The 18,754-nt window shown below is 38.2% G+C and overlaps 1 protein-coding gene across 1 annotated transcript in view; it reads left to right on the top strand.

Annotated features, from left to right (window-relative positions):
* LOC122805295 (solute carrier family 22 member 6-B-like) overlaps positions 1–18,754 on the top strand; it is a 183,451-nt gene that overhangs the window by 54,748 nt on the left and 109,949 nt on the right. Inside the window, exon 4 of the mRNA XM_044075383.1 lies at positions 4,819–4,987. Coding sequence (XP_043931318.1) covers positions 4,819–4,987 — 169 coding nt within the window. The remainder of the gene's footprint in view (positions 1–4,818; positions 4,988–18,754) is intronic.

The raw sequence follows: 18,754 nt of genomic DNA, 5'->3' as shown, positions 1-18,754 counted from the left end.
ATTCTGGCAATTAGTAAATAAGCTACTGCTTCCTGGAAGCCCTTCAGCGCCTAATCCATACCCTGATAGCTCATGCACTGATACGGCCACCTTATTTAATACCTTCTTCATTGACACTATTCATAACTTAACCATAAATAGAACCACTACCCATCCCACTCCCCCCAGTCACCCACATAACCCCTTTCTCTCTCAAACCCATCCCCACATCTCCTAAACCTTGCTGCCAGTACTGTTGCCTATCCCATTGCCATCTTAATCAATAGGTCAATTAAGGAAAACACTGTACCTGGTATCTGGAAGAAATCCTTTGTCATACCCCTACATAAAGACGGCAATTCGACTGACCCCTCTAATTTCAGATCTATTGCCATCCTGTCTCATCTGTCAAAAATTCTAGAAAAATGCATTCATAAACAGCTCCTTGAAAACCTCTTGCAAGAAAATCTCCTTACCCCTACACAACAGAGCTTCCACCCAAAGCACAGTACAGCAACTGCTCTAATATCTTTCACAAATTCCATTGCAATCTCACGTGACAACAACAAACTAATTTCCTGCTTGTTTCTCAACCTCTCCAAAGCCTTCAACACTGTCTAACACCAACTGCTTCTATCTAGACTTTCTACTCTTAATCTCTCTGACTCTGGTCTGTCTTGGTTCTCTATATATCTCTCTAATAGGCTTCAAGCTTTTAAATGGCAAGCCAACCTCTCTCCATTCCTACTTGTCCAAACTGGGGTACCCCAAGGCTCCATTCTTAGGCCCCTGTTATTCAATATCTTTACTAATGACCTATACTCTTCCTGCCCACTCTTCTCTGTAATACAATATGCCAATGATTCTACAATCATCTCTACCTCTGATAATATCACTCATCTCCACACCCTCACACAAGAATCCCTTCACTCTGTTGAAAAATGGCTTAACTTCAACCAAATGCTAATAAACGTATAAAAGTGGTTGAAAATGCCCAAAAGTTACTATTATACCATGACCCCCCCCCCCCAAAAACGTGCACGCTGATTGGCCAGCGTGCCCGTTGTAAATCGAGTTATACTAATGGAAAAAGGTCCGTCGCCGGACTTTTTCCATTAGTATAACTTCGCTTTTTAAACACTGTCTCGTTATGTTAAATGGGTTTAACATAGCGAGACAGCTTTAAAATAAGCAATGGAGATCTCCGTTGCTTGTTTTAAAGTTGTCTCATGTTAAACCCATTTAACATATAAGCATTGTGTTTTAAAAACAACGGAGAAAGCAAGATCTCCGTTGCTTTTAGTGTTTCGCTATGTTAAATGAGTTTAACATAGTGAGACAGTTTTAAAATAAGCAACGGACATCTCCGTTGCTTATTTTAAAACTGTCGCTATGTTAAACTCATTTAACATAGCGAACACTAAAAAAGCAACGGAGATCTTGCTTTCTCCGTTGCTTTTGCTCACAGCTCTGATGTACTCGCGGGCGCAGTACATCAGAACTGCCGCCGATGCCAGACATCTGCGGAAGGGCAGCAAACAGGCATTATACTATGCCATTATTTAAGAAAAGTAATAGTTTCTTTTCTTAAATAATGTCATATAATAGCAATAACCACTTCTGGTGGTAATGTTAAATTTACCCACAGTTCGCTTTGTTTGGTCCCTCGGGCTTCGCCCTCTGGACCAAACCACGCCAACCGTGGGTAAATTTAGCATTACCCACACCCAGGCGTGGGTTATTGCTATAATAACCCATAGAAAGGCACCGAAAACTAGCTGGTCCACTCAACAGAAGTTTAATCCAAAATGCACACGAACACAGTGGTTTAAAAGCACAAAGCACATGAAGCACATAAACGTTGTAAAAACAGTTTCCCTTACGTTTTCGTCTTACAAACTTCATCAGATAGGTATGTACTGTCCCAAAGGCCATGTTAAATACATTTTCAAATGGAAATTAAACAATAGGAAGCATTGATCAATTAAACAATTAACAATGAAGGTTCAATTTAAATGAATTAAAATACAGAATGTATGAGATGAATGAAATAAAACCTGTAACATAAAATCAGTCTTAAAACTTTTGTAATGTAAAATCCATCATGTAGGGTGCAAATTGCAGTACCACAGGTGTTGTTTATATTGCCTGTGCGGGTTACGTGATTCTTTTTATGTGGGTAAGACAGAGAGAAAGTTAAAACAAAGAATATATGAGCATGGGTAAGATATAAGAAAGAAAAACGATAACAATGCCCTGTTCAAACACTCAAGTATGTGCAAATGCTGAGTTTAAATTCTTTGTGATAGAAGTTGTACCCACCGACCCCAGGAGAGGACCCTGGGAGACCCGGCTTGAATACCGGGAGTTATACTGGCAATTGGTGGTGGATGCCAGTAACCATCCAGGGTTAAATGACATGGTATCTTTAAAGCCAGTTCTGAAACTCAGGTCTGCTAAATTATAAACCACAACAGTATAATGACAATTATTACATTAAATTAATTATAGAACAACATTTATATAAATATTTATATATTTTATAGTCAGTTTATTTATTTATGTAATCATTCTTGCTTTTTCCACTAGATGGTGTTATTTCATGCTATCTTATTTTACCATTTTTTACTTGGTTTTATGTTTTTTTATAAAATATTTATTGTTTTATAACATGAGTATTTTATGTGGACAATTCACACAATACACCTTACTTGATGCATTTTACATTACAAATGTTTTAAGACTGATTTCATGTTACAGGTTTTATTTCATTCATCTCGTACATTCTGTATTTTAATTGAACCTTCATTGTTAATTGTTTAATCCATCAATACTTCCTATTGGTTAATTTCCATTTGAAAATGTATTTAACATGGCCTTTGGGACAGTACATGCCTATCTGATGAAGTTTGTAAGACGAAAACGTAAGGGTACTGTTTTTACAACATTTATGTGCTTGATGTGCTTTGTGCTTTTAAACCACTGTGTTCATGTGCATTTTGGATTAAACTTCTGTTGAGTGGACCAGCTGGTTTCCAGTGCCTTTCTACAGGTTTTCAACCAAATGCTATTTAACCCAAAGAAAACCAAACTTTTATTATTTCTCCCTAAATCTCTCCAACATCTTAAAACTACCTTTACTGTCTCCTTCCTAAATAACACAATCATCTCTGTTGAATCTCATACAAAACTTTTAGGAGTTATTGTCGATGACCAGCTAAAATTCAACTTCTATATTCAGCAATGTATTAAAAAGACACATCAAAAATTAGGCATGTCATACAGGCATAAAAAATCTTTACTAATGCTTCTAGATTATCTCTAGCACAGGCTTTTCTACTCCCAACCCTACTCTATGCTGCCCCCATCCTCACTTGCATCCAAGCTAACCTTCTATTTAAAATGGAAATCACCTATAACAGAACTGCAAGATTCACCACCAACCAACTCTAATGCTCTCACCACTGCCTAGCCTTGAAAAGTCTGCAATGGCTGGAATTCCATCATCAAATCCTACTGCCGCAACTTCTCATGACCCATTCCATAATTTATGATCCCACCACCTGCCCCTCTCTGTCCACCCTCATCCAGCCTCACACTCCTAATCGCACTCTCTGCAGTACCCAACAACACCTTCTACAAGTGTATATGCCCCATAAAAACAGTGGTAAATCCTCTACAGCTACTTTGTGGATAATGCTTGGAATAAGCTTCCTCTCAGTGTTAGACAAATCTCTAACCCAATCTCCTTCAAAACTACACTAAAGGATACTCTCTGTTTATCTTGGACTTGCTCTTGTAATTAGCCAACATAGTATCTACCCCTACTTTTGCAATATTATGGTACTAACTTCTTGTGTATTGTCCCAGTCCCAAAAGTCTCCTACTGTATGCAACTTTGGACTCTATAATATTGAATTTTCAGACTTGTCACTTGCCTGCTGGCTCATCTTACACCTACATATACCACTAATGGTATTTTTCCTAATTATGTATATTGTAGTCTACTAGCATGTTGTCTCATCTCACTATTAGACATATTATAAATTTTATTTTTCTTAGTGTATATGTCAAATTACTTCTCTTAATTTAAGTATAATCCTCTGTACAGTGATTATTTGTTTCTATTTTCTGATTGTATATTGCCAATTGTATTCTTTTAGCTTATGTATAATCGTATGTACAATGGTGCTCCGGTTTCCTCCCACATCCCAAATACATGCTGTAGGTGGATTGGACACTCTAAATTGGCCCTAGGCATGAGTGCGTGCATGTGTGTGCCTTCTGTGGAAGGTTGGGCACTGGGCTAGCAACTGAACACCATAAAACTCCATTGCCAATCATGAGCAGACAGGTGATCCACTGTGGTGACCCCTAACCAGGAAAAGCCGAAAGGAGAAGAAGAAGATAATCGTATGTACAATCTTTAATACTATCACTGTTATGGAGCTTTTCTCCTCAGGTCTCCACTGAAAAAGGACTACTGGCCCAGTCGGACTAACCTGGTTGATAAATGTCAATTAAATAAATAATAAATGAATAAATCCTTTGTTTAACTGTGCCTCCTCTGTGTGATTATTGAATTTGCTGGCTTACATTTGACCCCCTTTCCTGTGATTGATATGCTCCTTCCCACTTGCTCTAGTAAATGTCTATGCTCCTAACTGAACCCAGGTTACTTGGGCTGTAGTCAGGGGCTTTCCTTCCATGCCATAGGAGCTTGCCATTAAAATCCTAAACATAAGTTGCATTTTAATGATCTAGCTTTTGTCACCATCTACATTTACTAGTATTATTAAACAAATAGACAACAGTCACACCACACAATTTTTTTTTCAGATATAGAGTGGATTCCTAGCAAGATTCGTGTGGTTACTTGCATAGGTCTTGGTTACTGTCATACCTTTGGACAACTAATCCTGGCAGGATATGCTTACAAGATTCGTGAATGGCATAGGTTGCAACTTATTGCATCTGCCCCATTTTACTTCTTTTTCCTTTATACATGGTAAGCACTTTTGCTTACAATTTCTAATGTGTTTACTAAAATATTTTCTTTGAAAAACGTAACTTGCTGCCAATATTAAGAATTTGTATCAGTGTACAGTCATAATATTATTTTACTCATAAAAGAAAGAGATAATGTGGTGTCCAATCTGTTTACTAAAATATATTCTTTGGAAATTTGTATTGTTGTACAGTCATGATACTATTTTACTCTGAATTGGTGGTCAAGAATACCACATACACAAATGCCATAGATATAGCCAACCTTCTGGTAGACAAGTTCACTGAAAACTTCACCCCCCATCCCCCCCATCAGTAAACCAGGACATCCCCAGCACCTGCCCCCTTCCCCTCATCACCAGGGAGCAGGTCATTAATGCCCTCTCAATGGCAAAAAAAACAGCCTCCATGGGACCCGACAACATTCCTGGCTGTGTCCTACATAAATTCAGGCAAGAGCTCTCAGCACCACTAGGCACCCTATTCCACCAAAGCCTGTGCACCGGCTTCATCCCAGCAGAATTGTGGACAGCGACTGTCATCCCTCTACGCAAAGGTGGAGCATCCACCAACCCAGACCCCTTCTCAAACCAGTGCTTGTTTTTTCAACTTTGATTTTCTAGCTCATACATGTGCTATTACCCAAACCAAAATATTGGAAAGTTTTTCAACTGAAGAGCTTGATAATTTGTACATGTTCAAGAAAATTAATTGTGCCAAATTTATTTTCTATATGTTTTTTTATTGAATATTTTGAGCTATATATGATAAGAAGACATCATGCCAGAAAGTACAAATTTCCTTACATCATCAACAAAAACAACCACTGATAATACAGCTCCACTGGTAATTTCTTTTTAATGTATCTATCTAACACTGCATTCATATTTGACATTTTCTCTCTATATTTTTTCTTATCTATGCTAATGTAAAGAAAAGAAGAAACACCCCATTGTTAACTAGAAGAAATTATCCATTGTGTGTCACTAGTCTGTGTTTTGTGTATAACCATCTACCATGTTATTCTCTGTCTGTTAACCTCCCTGGAATCACCAAACCATAAATCTCCTTTAATTGTAAAGGATGACTGAAGCTGTTATTTTTTTTTCTTGGTTCACCCTTATTTGCAGCTTCCAATTTTCATATGACTTTCATCAGCCTCCTCTGTAAATCTCCAGCACACAGACTCTTCCCACCATCTTACTTTTTAATTGAGGTGTTTTATGCCATCTATGCAGTATTGCCATCTGCATGTCATAAAGCACTCTAACTTGTTATGATCCACCATGCTTCTGCTTAAATCCTGTCATATCCCCCATTTGTGCTCCTTAATCTTTTATTTTTCTTTTAACTAGAAGAAGCTCACTTGTTGCATCCTTTTGCAGTTTATCTTTACAAGTTGTTATATTGCCTCTCTTGTAATATATATCCATTTTGTACCCAGTTGTTTTCAATTGAATCATTTCTGTCCTGTCTGGAATATCTTTCTTTTAATTTCATAACACTAGGGGATATTGCTTTAAGCAGGTTTCCTCTTAAAAACAAACTTTTCCTGAGTTTCCTCAAGGTTTAACAGACTGTGTTTATTTAATATGTTTGTTAACATTTTCCATTGGTGCAGACAGACATTTTTCCAGTCCATCGTTTGCATACATCAAAAATCTTCCAAACTCATGATAAAGTATACTTGTATCAGAATGAAGACTACTCCCCCTTGTAATAGAAAAGAACTGTCCTTAATACAGTGAGTATTATACAACAAATCTATCCCTAATAGACTATACTTTATTTCCTATTAAGGAAATTACATCCTACTATCACTATATCACTTTCCTTCCATTCATCTAACCTGTGTATCATAGCTTTTCTTAAGTCACTTTCTTATTATTGTTCACATTCAGCTCATACCATTTTATCTAGTTTATGCTTTCCAAACATATCTTTTAGGGCTTTGCTCATGGTGCTTTCTCTTTTCCGCATTCTGTATTTGCTCTGGTTATTTCATATTTTTACCTACTTGACCCATTCTTAGCTTTGGATTAGTCATGTCCCTAATTCACTGGACTGCATTTATTGCTAATGTATGCTATCTAAAACAAGGCATCCTCCACCTCCCTTCTTCTTCCTAAATTGAAATTTAGATTGGTACTTACGTATTATCGAAACCAGATTTTCGCGGTTGCGAAATTGGCATACTGGGATCGAGAAGATTTTTGGAAACACTGCAAACTGTTATTCAGAGTCGTCATTGCTGTTGAATAACTGCACTTTACCTGCAGGAAGCGAAAGTATTAAAAAAAACTGTTTTGCGTGCATTACACACGTACGGTTGATTTGTCATGGATGCTCACTTTCTGAGGAACGGAAACAGAGCTACCTGAAGACAAGTGGGAAGCCCTTTTGGCGATGTCATAATTTACCCAAAATAAAACTCAGGGTACTTTGTGGGTCAACGGCCTCTTCCCTGGCTGAGGGAATACTTAGTCCAAACATGTTTCTTTTCAGATTGGTAGTACAGTTTCATGTAATTTTTGTTTGGGCTCATCTAGAGTATCTACAGTAGAAAACTACTGTATGAGGTTCAAGTAAAACAAAAGTAATGTAATTTGCAAACGGTTGTTAATCAGGCAGAATAAGTGCAGGATATTATGGGAGAAAACTGCTTGGATATGCAGATTTCCTACTTGGAGTGTGTATTATGATTAAGCCTTGGAATTTCATGTCCAAGTGCTGTTTCCACCAATCTTCTGAAAAGGAACATGCAGCATGCGGAGTTGTAATAAGCGACATGCTGGCAGTAAAGTGCATAGAGAAACAACAACACTATGTGTCCCAGTTATGATTGATTACACTCCACAAAACAAACTGTAGCGGTACAGAGAACACATTATATGGCATGTTTACAACTTTGATGAACAGATGAGATGGTTGGGAAGCAAACGGTATTACCATGAAAAATCTGGTTGCGATAATACGCAAGTACCTGTACTTTTATTAATTTTGGTCTGTTCTACTCAGAAAAAAAGAAAACATCTGTTACAAATCTTTTGAATATTTTCCAGAAATTTATCCTGGGGTCTAATGTGTGTAAGTCTTAAACACCTAACCAATGATAAAGACATCAGCTTTTATTATCGCAGTTCTTCCTAAAAGAGAAGTTATTCTGTTAACATTCATCCAATAATTTAAGGAGTTCTTCTAGCACTGTATATTTTTGGATATTGTTTTCTATGCTGTTGGGTATACTACCTTCCTTAAGTATTTGTCCTGCCCACGGTATGTATACAAGTATGGCTACTAAAGCAGAGGTGTCTTTTCCTAGTCTTATTAATAAAGACATATCAGGGTCAAACTTCAGGCAATATTATTTACCAAATGAGTAAACTATGTTGAGAATGTCAAGAAGTACTTCATCCAATTTTTAACAGGGCCATCAGCAAAAATATTTCTACTACTGTTGTTCATATACTTATTATCACATCTTATCATTTTAGATAGTTTTCAATTACTAACAAGAATAGTTCTGAAGAGTGGAGCCAAGTTTGTCTTGTCCCTCACATCAATTATTCTAAGTGACAGGGAATGATACAAAGTTTTTTTGTTTTTTTTTACCCATGCAGTTATCTTTTTTCTCCTATAATCTGTTCTGCAGTTTGCATCATAAAATACCAGGTGACAGTATCAAAAGCTGTAATTAACTTTAAGTAGTGCTTGGCCTATCCTGTTGAGGTACAAGGTTGTACACACACAGTACAGCTGGTCCAAGCTCTGCCTTAATTACACATATATGATTTCCAGCTGCATAGATATATGTTGACAGTTGCTGGATGCATAGAAGAAAATGGTTTTACAGGAAGGCGAAATAAGGGGAATATCAAGCAGAGGGTCACACAAAAGGACGGCATATAAGAGTATGCCAGAGAGGGAAAAAGGGGCTTCTTTTATTTGTGCAGGAGAGGGCCTCATTTCTTTTCTTTATATGAAGAGAAGGGAAGAGGAGGAAGGGTGAAAAGGAAAGCATGGTAGAAAAGAGGTTAGGGTAATGTTATGGTCAGACAGCCAACCACAAAACTACATGACAAGGAATATGGGAAGTGCACACACTAAAATATATTGGTCTGAGTTCACATTTCTGCTCTCATGAGATCCCACAATGCTGCACACAGCCAGTCTATGGACTGTGTTTTACTTTGCTGCGTATGTACTTTACTGTGCAGCTGTGTCTTCTTGTACCATTTCACTGCTTGTCTAGATCCACTTGCACAACTGCTGCATAATTAATTTACGTGTCATAAACTGCATCTATCTAGCTAGCTGCACAAAAGCACTGCATGTTTTAATTCGGTTATTCGGTTTCTCCATGTGCTGCTATGTAGAGCCATTTAGCTTGTGCAGAAATAGAGTTTATCTCTAGAAATCCTGGGCTAGACCTGCTGAGTGGCTTTTGGATATTTCTGTGAACTTTTGCTAGATAATAATGGTAACAGACAGCTGCAATTCTGCAGTTTTTTTTTTTTGAGAAAATGCTTCCTTAAACCTTTTTACCATCAATTAAATTCCTACTTAATAAAAAATATCAATTAATTTATATATCATGGTATGTTCCTGTCCTAGACCCTCTAGCTGTCCTAATTTTGATTTTTGCTGCTTCCATTTCATTACTGTTTGTCTCTAAGCCAATCACTTAACCAGACATTGCTGCTTGGAAGCCACTAGAAAGGGAGTGCATGTGTAGTGAATTTATCCAGTTAACAAACTTCTTTTCTAACCTTAGCAGAAAAATGTGACTGGCACTGAAACAAGTCATATGGTGCATGAGAGTATTCATCTGCAACATTGTCACACATTGTCAGACTGGAAATATATTTTATTAGTCAGATTTCCTTCTACAATTACTTCCCCACAGAAAATTACTACTCCAGTTAGTCTTCTTTTGTTTTTCCTGGCATCTGCAACCATAAGGGGATCATTCTTAACATTATAGAGAAAGTTGTTGTTGGTATTTTCGGCTTTTCCTGGTTAGGGGTCACCACAGCAGAACTCCTGTCCGCTAATGATTGGCAGTGTATTTTTATGGTGCTGAGTTGCCAGCCCGACAGCTAACCTTCAATGAAGGCATGCCCATTTATGCATGTCTTTCAAACACCACTCGACCGTGGGGAGAACATGCAGACTCCACACAGAAGGCACTCCAGCCAAGAATCGAACAGGAGAACCTCTTGCTGTGAGGCAACAATGCTACCGCTGCACCACTGCGGCTTATGCTGCTGCAAAAAGATGGTGGTGCATGTTGTCTGCTGTTCTTCTGGCAGCTATATCTTCCTAAGAAGGTCTTCTATCACTTTTATTGCCTAAGCAGTGAAACGGTACTAGTGTTGACATGATGCCCATCATATTGACTATATTTCTGCCATATTTCTTAGAAAGGTTCTACTGCTTATTTTGCTGAGTTTGCTGAGTTAATCAAGTGTACATAAAGTTGTTCATACCCCCTATGTCTCATTCATATCTTTCAACTGTCCAGTTTTTTGCAGAATGTCCAGATTTTTTGCTTCATATTTTTGGTCTATTCCTCATAAAAGTTGAAGTTTTCTGGCAAATCACTGGCATGAACTGTGAACTGAAGTTACTATATAATGACATACATTTGAGTTTCAGATTCAAATCCTTCAGAAAATATGTCAACACAAATCCTGTTACTCTCGCACCTTTCTAAGGTTATAAGAGCAATATTTAAAATCTGTCCCTATTTTGGGCCTTTGTCCCCCAATTTTGTCAGGCTTTATCCTGATTTCTTGCACTAACAGTTGAGAGGCATGTTCTCATTGCAGATTATAACTATGAATGGTTTTATTTCATCTACTCTTTTAATTTATCCAAGTCAGTGCACATTCATAGGCTACCACTAACCATCTTGTTCACCCTGCATGTTAAACAGCATTGTGGGATACTTAACAGTCCTCAGTCCCTTTAAATTAACATGAAGATTCACATTTTTAGCCTTAGTCCCTTTAATGTAATATTAAGATTCACATTTTTAACCTCAGTCCCTTTAAACTAATATCAAGATTCCCATTTTAAGTCACCCATGTTGCAGTTGGTATTTATCTTCACAGTCTGTAACCTCCCTAGCTTTAACTATAATCCATGTGATTCCACATTAGTGTACACTCATGGCTGCAGCAGTAGCATTGAGTGAAACTCAACATTCTTTACCATCCATTCAGATAGAAAATATATCAAAGTAATTTCTTTCCTGAGTACGATTCTTTCCAGTTGGATTTACATAATGCTCACCTTAGGAACAAATTAAAAATGAAGAGCAGGAACACGATGAGAGAAAGCTTGAAATAAAATGATGATTTATTAAATCCAGGTAAAACGTAAGCGCTTTCAGCCAGAGCAATCTCCAGCCTTCATCAGACAAACAGCATAGGAGTGTATGTTAAAACTTTAAATAGTGTAACAAGAATTTACTTTGCCAATCAACATGAAGTGCATTTCCTAATACACTGTTACCATAGGAACATTAAAGCAGAAATACATTTGCAAAGAAAATTTTCCAAAATGTTATTTGTGTCCAAATATAAAGATGATAATAAGAATGTGTTGAACCTAATTTTTAAACAATTACTGAGATGTTCCATGTGAAAATCCATAACTGTTGTTTACTATGTATGGGATGTGTAAACAAATAAACAAACAAGTACTTGTTATTCCTTACGAAATATGTTCATTTGTACTACTAAATAAATTGATAATCCCCCTGATGTAAGAGCAAATGAGGGCAAATTCTCACATAAATATACATTTATAAATGTTGTAGTAAGCCCATGTCATGTGTGCAACTATTAGAGTGACAAATATGGAATAACTGAGTTGTAACTCGTAAATTGTATCATCGGTTATATGATAACCACTTGAGCACACATTTGATGGACAAATTATCGTTAATACCAGGTGTGAGATGTGCCCTAGTCCGAACTTGCCACATAAGTTCGTCGATCTCTAATTTAATTTGCCAAGGACCACCTCTAATTTCGGGAACCCTTTGCTGCACAATGGCAAAATTGAAAGTGTGACCAGTACATTCCGTTGTTAACATCATGTCTGCTTACAGCGTACATGTGTTCATAGATCCTGGTCCTAAATTTACGCTCCGTCTTACCAATGTAAAAAGCTTTGCATTGGTTACAGAGAGCGACGTAAACCACTGATTTAGAATCACAGTTGAAAAAGTTGTTGACCTTGTAAGTTCTATTGTTAATGGTAAATTGTGGTCCTACCTTGATGAACTTACACTGGGCACATGCACCACATTTGTGCATACCATGAGGTCGGTTCGAAATAAACCTGTTAGGTGGTCTTTCTAAAATGGCTTTAAGGTTTTGGCCCCTCCTGTAAGTTAGCTTGGGTCTTGTACCCAAAATGTTTGAAAGGGTATTGTCATGATTAATGACATCCCAATTTTGTTGACAATTTCCTGATTTTTGAAAATCCAGGGAGAAAGTGTGTATAAAAGACACGGTGTAGTTGTCTTTTTCCAAACAGTTGTTACTAGACGGGCCTGATATGGTTGAAATTTCAGTGGTACTGGCATTCGCTTCTATTGTGAAAGTAGTAGAAAGAAGGGGTGTAAAATAGCCTTCCCTACGCTTGTTGGATACTTCTGTAATAATGTTGTTGACTAAGTTTAGAGGGTAGCCTCTTGTCAAAAACATGTTCCTAAGTTTGTTGCATTCGGCACGAAAGTCATGGTCATCAGTGACCATGCATGCCGCCCTAACTATCTGGCCCTTAATGACCGATCTTTTTTGATAGTACGGGTGGTTGCTGGAAAAATGCAACAAGCTATTAGAATATGTCGGCTTTCTGTAGATGATACTTTTTAGTCTACTCATATGTGTGTCCTTGACTAACATGATATCGAGATAGTTGATCTCGGTGTCTGCTACATTGAAGGTGAACTGTAGAAAGTCAGTCATGTTAGTCATCGTTTCGATGAATAATGGAATGAGCTCTTTCTCACCCTTCCAAATGCAAAAAATGTCATCCTGGTACCTTGTGTACCAGGAGACATGTTGCTGGAAAAGATGGTCCTTAAATAAGTGTTCAGCTTCCCAGAAGGCTAAGACAGCATTTGCGAATGAACCCCCGCAGGGTGAGCCCATGGCGACACCTGATGTTTGAAGGTAGAAGGTGTTCTCAAACATAAAGAAGTTGTTAGTTAAAACCAACTCCAAAGTGTCTCACTTAGATGGATAATATTGTCTTCTACCTTCTTAGCAACCATGAATTCCCTAACCCAACTCAGTCCTGTTGCCTGCGGTATAACCGTATAAAGATCTTTAATGTCTATTGTGAGAAAAGTCATGTCCGGACTATATGTCACCTTACTAATGCCTTGCAAGAAGGACCAGGAATCCTTACAAATGTGTGCCTCCTGTTGTAAAAGAGGCTTGATGATACTATCAACGTATCTAGCACATGCGTAAGTGGCTGAGCCCCTCCCATCGATGATCGGCTTAAAAGGTGGTGCATGTAGTCGTTTGTGTAGTTTAGGTGTACCGAAAAGTGTTGGAATTTTTGGAGCTGGTATCAGTAAATACTTGTATGTATTTATATCAGTGATGCCTTCTAACAGAAGGTCGTACAAAGTGTTGTTGATTATTCTGTAAGCACCATGTATTTCATTAAGAGTAACCTCTTTGTAGACAGGTGTGTTAAGATGCTCCATCATGTATTCCACATATTTGTAATGGTCCATCAAAACCACTCCCCCTCCCTTGTCAGGTTTCATTACACGTATATTACAATCCCTCAATAAATGGAGAAAATCCCATTCCAGCATGGAGATGTTGTTAGAATGCCTTTGGGTAGTGTAGATGACCTGGTTCTTGATTGCCCAAAGGTCGATCTCACAAATTTTTTCAAAAACTGCTAGAATGGGATGAAGTGGAGGGTTGTATGTGCTAGAGACCCTTAATGTGTTAAATGTAGAGGTGTCATTACCAAGTAGAGAACTGAGATTAAGTTTTCTAACATAAATTTTCAAGTCTATAAGCATTCTGCCAATGTCCATATGCTGCCCAGGGACAAACGATAGATCCTTGGCAAAAAAATTTACAATGTCCTGGTGAATATCAATAAGTGTGTAGTTATATACTTTAAAGTCACTGACAGAGCTAACCAATATTTTTGGTTCAAAACCAAAATTGGGGAGCTGTATCATCTCTTCCTCCCCCGTCTGTTGTTCCTCGCGTTGTTCGCTGTCTGCGCTCTGATACGATTGGTAGTTCTGGTGTTGTTGGCCTGGTGAAAATCCTGGCCCTCATAGTTGTTAGTGTTGCCTGTAGCAACACCGTTACTCGAGATGTTTGCCGGAACATTGTTGTGTTCCGAATTGTTAGCCCTTACATTGTTGTTATTAAGTCTTGGACTTCTTCTAATATTAGGCCTTTGACCAGAAGAGCTATTATTTTCATTGTTACCCTGGTTATTTGTGTCACCAGAATTGGTCACATTGTTGAATTCAATATGATTGTTGCTTTCATTATATGGTGTTTGTACTGTCCGAGGAGGCCTAGGATAAGCACATTTATTTGCATAGTCAGTCATGTCCCTAGTAAGTTTCTTCTTCTTGGCAAGCAATAGTTTTTCCATACTGGCCTCAATGCTAGGGAAAATGCGGCAATAATCATATTTAAAACGAACAAAACCATTGTCAGTAGTAATGAACTTTTCCAGTACTTCCAACTCCGATGACAGAGTCGCTATGTCTCTAGAGTAAAAGGCAATGAGGGCTTGCAAAAAGTCCATGCCCTGGCGATCAAATAGGTCTAATAACTCCTGGTGGAAAAGAGAGTTCTCCACCAAGCCTGACGGAAAACGCCATTGCCTTAGTCCCTTAGGGACTATTTTGTTCTTTACACATTCATTCAAATATGCTACTTCTAACTGTAGCTTCTTACATTTGAAAAGCTTGTTATCAAATTCCTCAATTTTTTCACTTAAAACATTACTTTCAAGCCCTGATGTGATGGGCGGCTCAGCGCGCACGCTGAACCCCTGACTGAAAAAATTGTTGTTGACAAGGAAATTTGCCATTATGGGAAACCCTTGGTTGTTTGAATTAACTTCATTGTTATTGTCATTTACAGCATTGCCGGAATTACCAGGAAAGTTACCTGTTCGAGTTGTAGCAGCTGCCGAAAATAAAGGACGCTGTGAATCAGGCATTGCTGTTGGTGGACGCTGTAATTCAATCCCAGTAGTTGGTAAACGCTCCTCCGATGCAGATACTGAGGCCGTCCCCTCCGGTATAGGAGGTTGCTGTGCGTTAGGAATCCCAGAGTCACTACTGTTAACCTGCTGCCGGGAGGTTGGCGTGGAAGAAAATCCACCCATTTGTGCTGAAGGTAGAACCGACATCGCGTCTACCTTCTGAGTTAATGCATCCACCCTGCCCAAAAGTAGTTCTATCAAGGTAGTTAAGTTACCATTATGATTTTCTGCTGTTTGTTCGACTCCATTCTGCTGCGTGAATAAAACGGGTGAAGCTTCTCCGGATGCGCTCGACATCTCAAAACACAAGATACGCACAAATAAACTGGTAAAATCCACAGGAACAAATTAAAAATGAAGAGCAGGAACACGATGAGAGAAAGCTTGAAATAAAATGATGATTTATTAAATCCAGGTAAAACGTAAGCGCTTTCAGCCAGAGCAATCTCCAGCCTTCATCAGACAAACAGCATAGGAGTGTATGTTAAAACTTTAAATAGTGTAACAAGAATTTACTTTGCCAATCAACATGAAGTGCATTTCCTAGTACACTGTTACCATAGGAACATTGAAGCAGAAATACATTTGCAAAGAAAATTTTCCAAAATGTTATTTGTGTCCAAATATAAAGATGATAATAAGAATGTGTTGAACCTAATTTTTAAACAATTACTGAGATGTTCCATGTGAAAATCCATAACTGTTGTTTACTATGTATGGGATGTGCAAACAAATAAACAAACAAGTACTTGTTATTCCTTACGAAATATGTTCATTTGTACTACTAAATAAATTGATAATCCCCCTGATGTAAGAGCAAATGAGGGCAAATTCTCACATAAATATACATTTATAAATGTTGTAGTAAGCCCATGTCATGTGTGCAACTATTAGAGTGACAAATATGGAATAACTGAGTTGTAACTCGTAAATTGTATCATCGGTTATATGATAACCACTTGAGCACACATTTGATGGACAAATTATCGTTAATACCAGGTGTGAGATGTGCCCTAGTCCGAACTTGCCACATAAGTTCGTCGATCTCTAATTTAATTTTGGAAAATTTTCTTTGCAAATGTATTTCTGCTTTAATGTTCCTATGGTAACAGTGTACTAGGAAATGCACTTCATGTTGATTGGCAAAGTAAATTCTTGTTACACTATTTAAAGTTTTAACATACACTCCTATGCTGTTTGTCTGATGAAGGCTGGAGATTGCTCTGGCTGAAAGCGCTTACGTTTTACCTGGATTTAATAAATCATCATTTTATTTCAAGCTTTCTCTCATCGTGTTCCTGCTCTTCATTTTTAATTTGTTCCTGTGGATTTTACCAGTTTATTTGTGCGTATCTTGTGTTTTGAGATGTCGAGCGGATCCGGAGAAGCTTCACCCGTTTTATTCACGCAGCAGAATGGAGTCGAACAAACAGCAGAAAATCATAATGGTAACTTAACTACCTTGGTAGAACTACTTTTGGGCAGGGTGGATGCATTAACTCAGAAGGTAGACGCGATGTCGGTTCTACCTTCAGCACAAATGGGTGGATTTTCTTCCACGCCAACCTCCCGGCAGCAGGTTAACAGTAGTGACTCTGGGATTCCTAACGCTGTAACCTCCTATACCGGAGGGGACGGCCTCAGTATCTGCATCGGAGGAGCGTTTACCAACTACTGGGATTGAATTACAGCGTCCACCAACAGCAATGCCTGATTCACAGCGTCCTTTATTTTCGGCAGCTGCTACAACTCGAACAGGTAACTTTCCTGGTAATTCCGGCAATGCTGTAAATGACAATAACAATGAAGTTAATTCAAACAACCAAGGGTTTCCCATAATGGCAAATTTCCTTGTCAACAACAATTTTTTCAGTCAGGGTTCAGCGTGCACGCTGAGCCGCCCATCACATCAGGGCTTGAAAGTAATGTTTTAAGTGAAAAAATTGAGGAATTTGATAACAAGCTTTTCAAATGTAAGAAGCTACAGTTAGAAGTAGCATATTTGAATGAATGTGTAAAGAACAAAATAGTCCCTAAGGGACTAAGGCAATGGCGTTTTCCGTCAGGCTTGGTGGAGAACTCTCTTTTCCACCAGGAGTTATTAGACCTATTTGATCGCCAGGGCATGGACTTTTTGCAAGCCCTCATTGCCTTTTACTCTAGAGACATAGCGACTCTGTCATCGGAGTTGGAAGTACTGGAAAAGTTCATTACTACTGACAATGGTTTTTTTCGTTTTAAATATGATTATTGCCGCATTTTCCCTAGCATTGAGGCCAGTATGGAAAAACTATTGCTTGCCAAGAAGAAGAAACTTACTAGGGACATGACTGACTATGCAAATAAATGTGCTTATCCTAGGCCTCCTCAGACAGTACAAACACTATATAATGAAAGCAACAATCATATTGAATTCAACAATGTGACCAATTCTGGTGACACAAATAACCAGGGTAACAATGAAAATAATAGCTCTTCTGGTCAAAGGCCTAATATTAGAAGAAGTCCAAGACTTAATAACAACAATGTAAGGGCTAACAATTCGGAACACAACAATGTTCCGGCAAACATCTCGAGTAACGGTGTTGCTACAGGCAACACTAACAACTATGAGGGCCAGGATTTTCACCAGGCCAACAACACCAGAACTACCAATCGTATCAGAGCGCAGACAGCGAACAACGCGAGGAACAACAGACGGGGGAGGAAGAGATGATACAGCTCCCCAATTTTGGTTTTGAACCAAAAATATTGGTTAGCTCTGTCAGTGACTTTAAAGTATATAACTACACACTTATTGATATTCACCAGGACATTGTAAATTTTTTTGCCAAGGATCTATCGTTTGTCCCTGGGCAGCATATGGACATTGGCAGAATGCTTATAGACTTGAAAATTTATGTTAGAAAACTTAATCTCAGTTCTCTACTTGGTAATGACACCTCTACATTTAACACATTAAGGGTCTCTAGCACATACAACCCTCCACTCCATCCCATTCTAGCAGTTTTTGAAAAAATTTGTGAGATCGACCTTTGGGCAATCAAGAACCAGGTCATCTACACTACCCAAAGGCATTCTAACAACATCTCCATGCTGGAATGGGATTTTCTCCATTTATTGAGGGATTGTAATATACGTGTAATGAAACCTGACAAGGGAGGGGGAGTGGTTTTGATGGACCATTACAAATATGTGGAATACATGATGGAGCATCTTAACACACCTGTCTACAAAGAGGTTACTCTTAATGAAATACATGGTGCTTACAGAATAATCAACAACACTTTGTACGACCTTCTGTTAGAAGGCATCATTGATATAAATACATACAAGTATTTACTGATACCAGCTCCAAAAATTCCAACACTTTTCGGTACACCTAAACTACACAAACGACTACATGCACCACCTTTTAGGCCGATCATCGATGGGAGGGGCTCAGCCACTTACGCATGTGCTAGATACGTTGATAGTATCATCA

Source organism: Protopterus annectens, chromosome 6.part1 (genome assembly GCF_019279795.1).
Source record: "Protopterus annectens isolate FY-2018-M chromosome 6.part1, PAN1.0, whole genome shotgun sequence".
In the NCBI taxonomy this organism is placed as follows: Eukaryota; Metazoa; Chordata; order Ceratodontiformes; family Protopteridae; genus Protopterus; species Protopterus annectens.
This window is presented reverse-complemented; position numbering and strand designations above follow the sequence as displayed.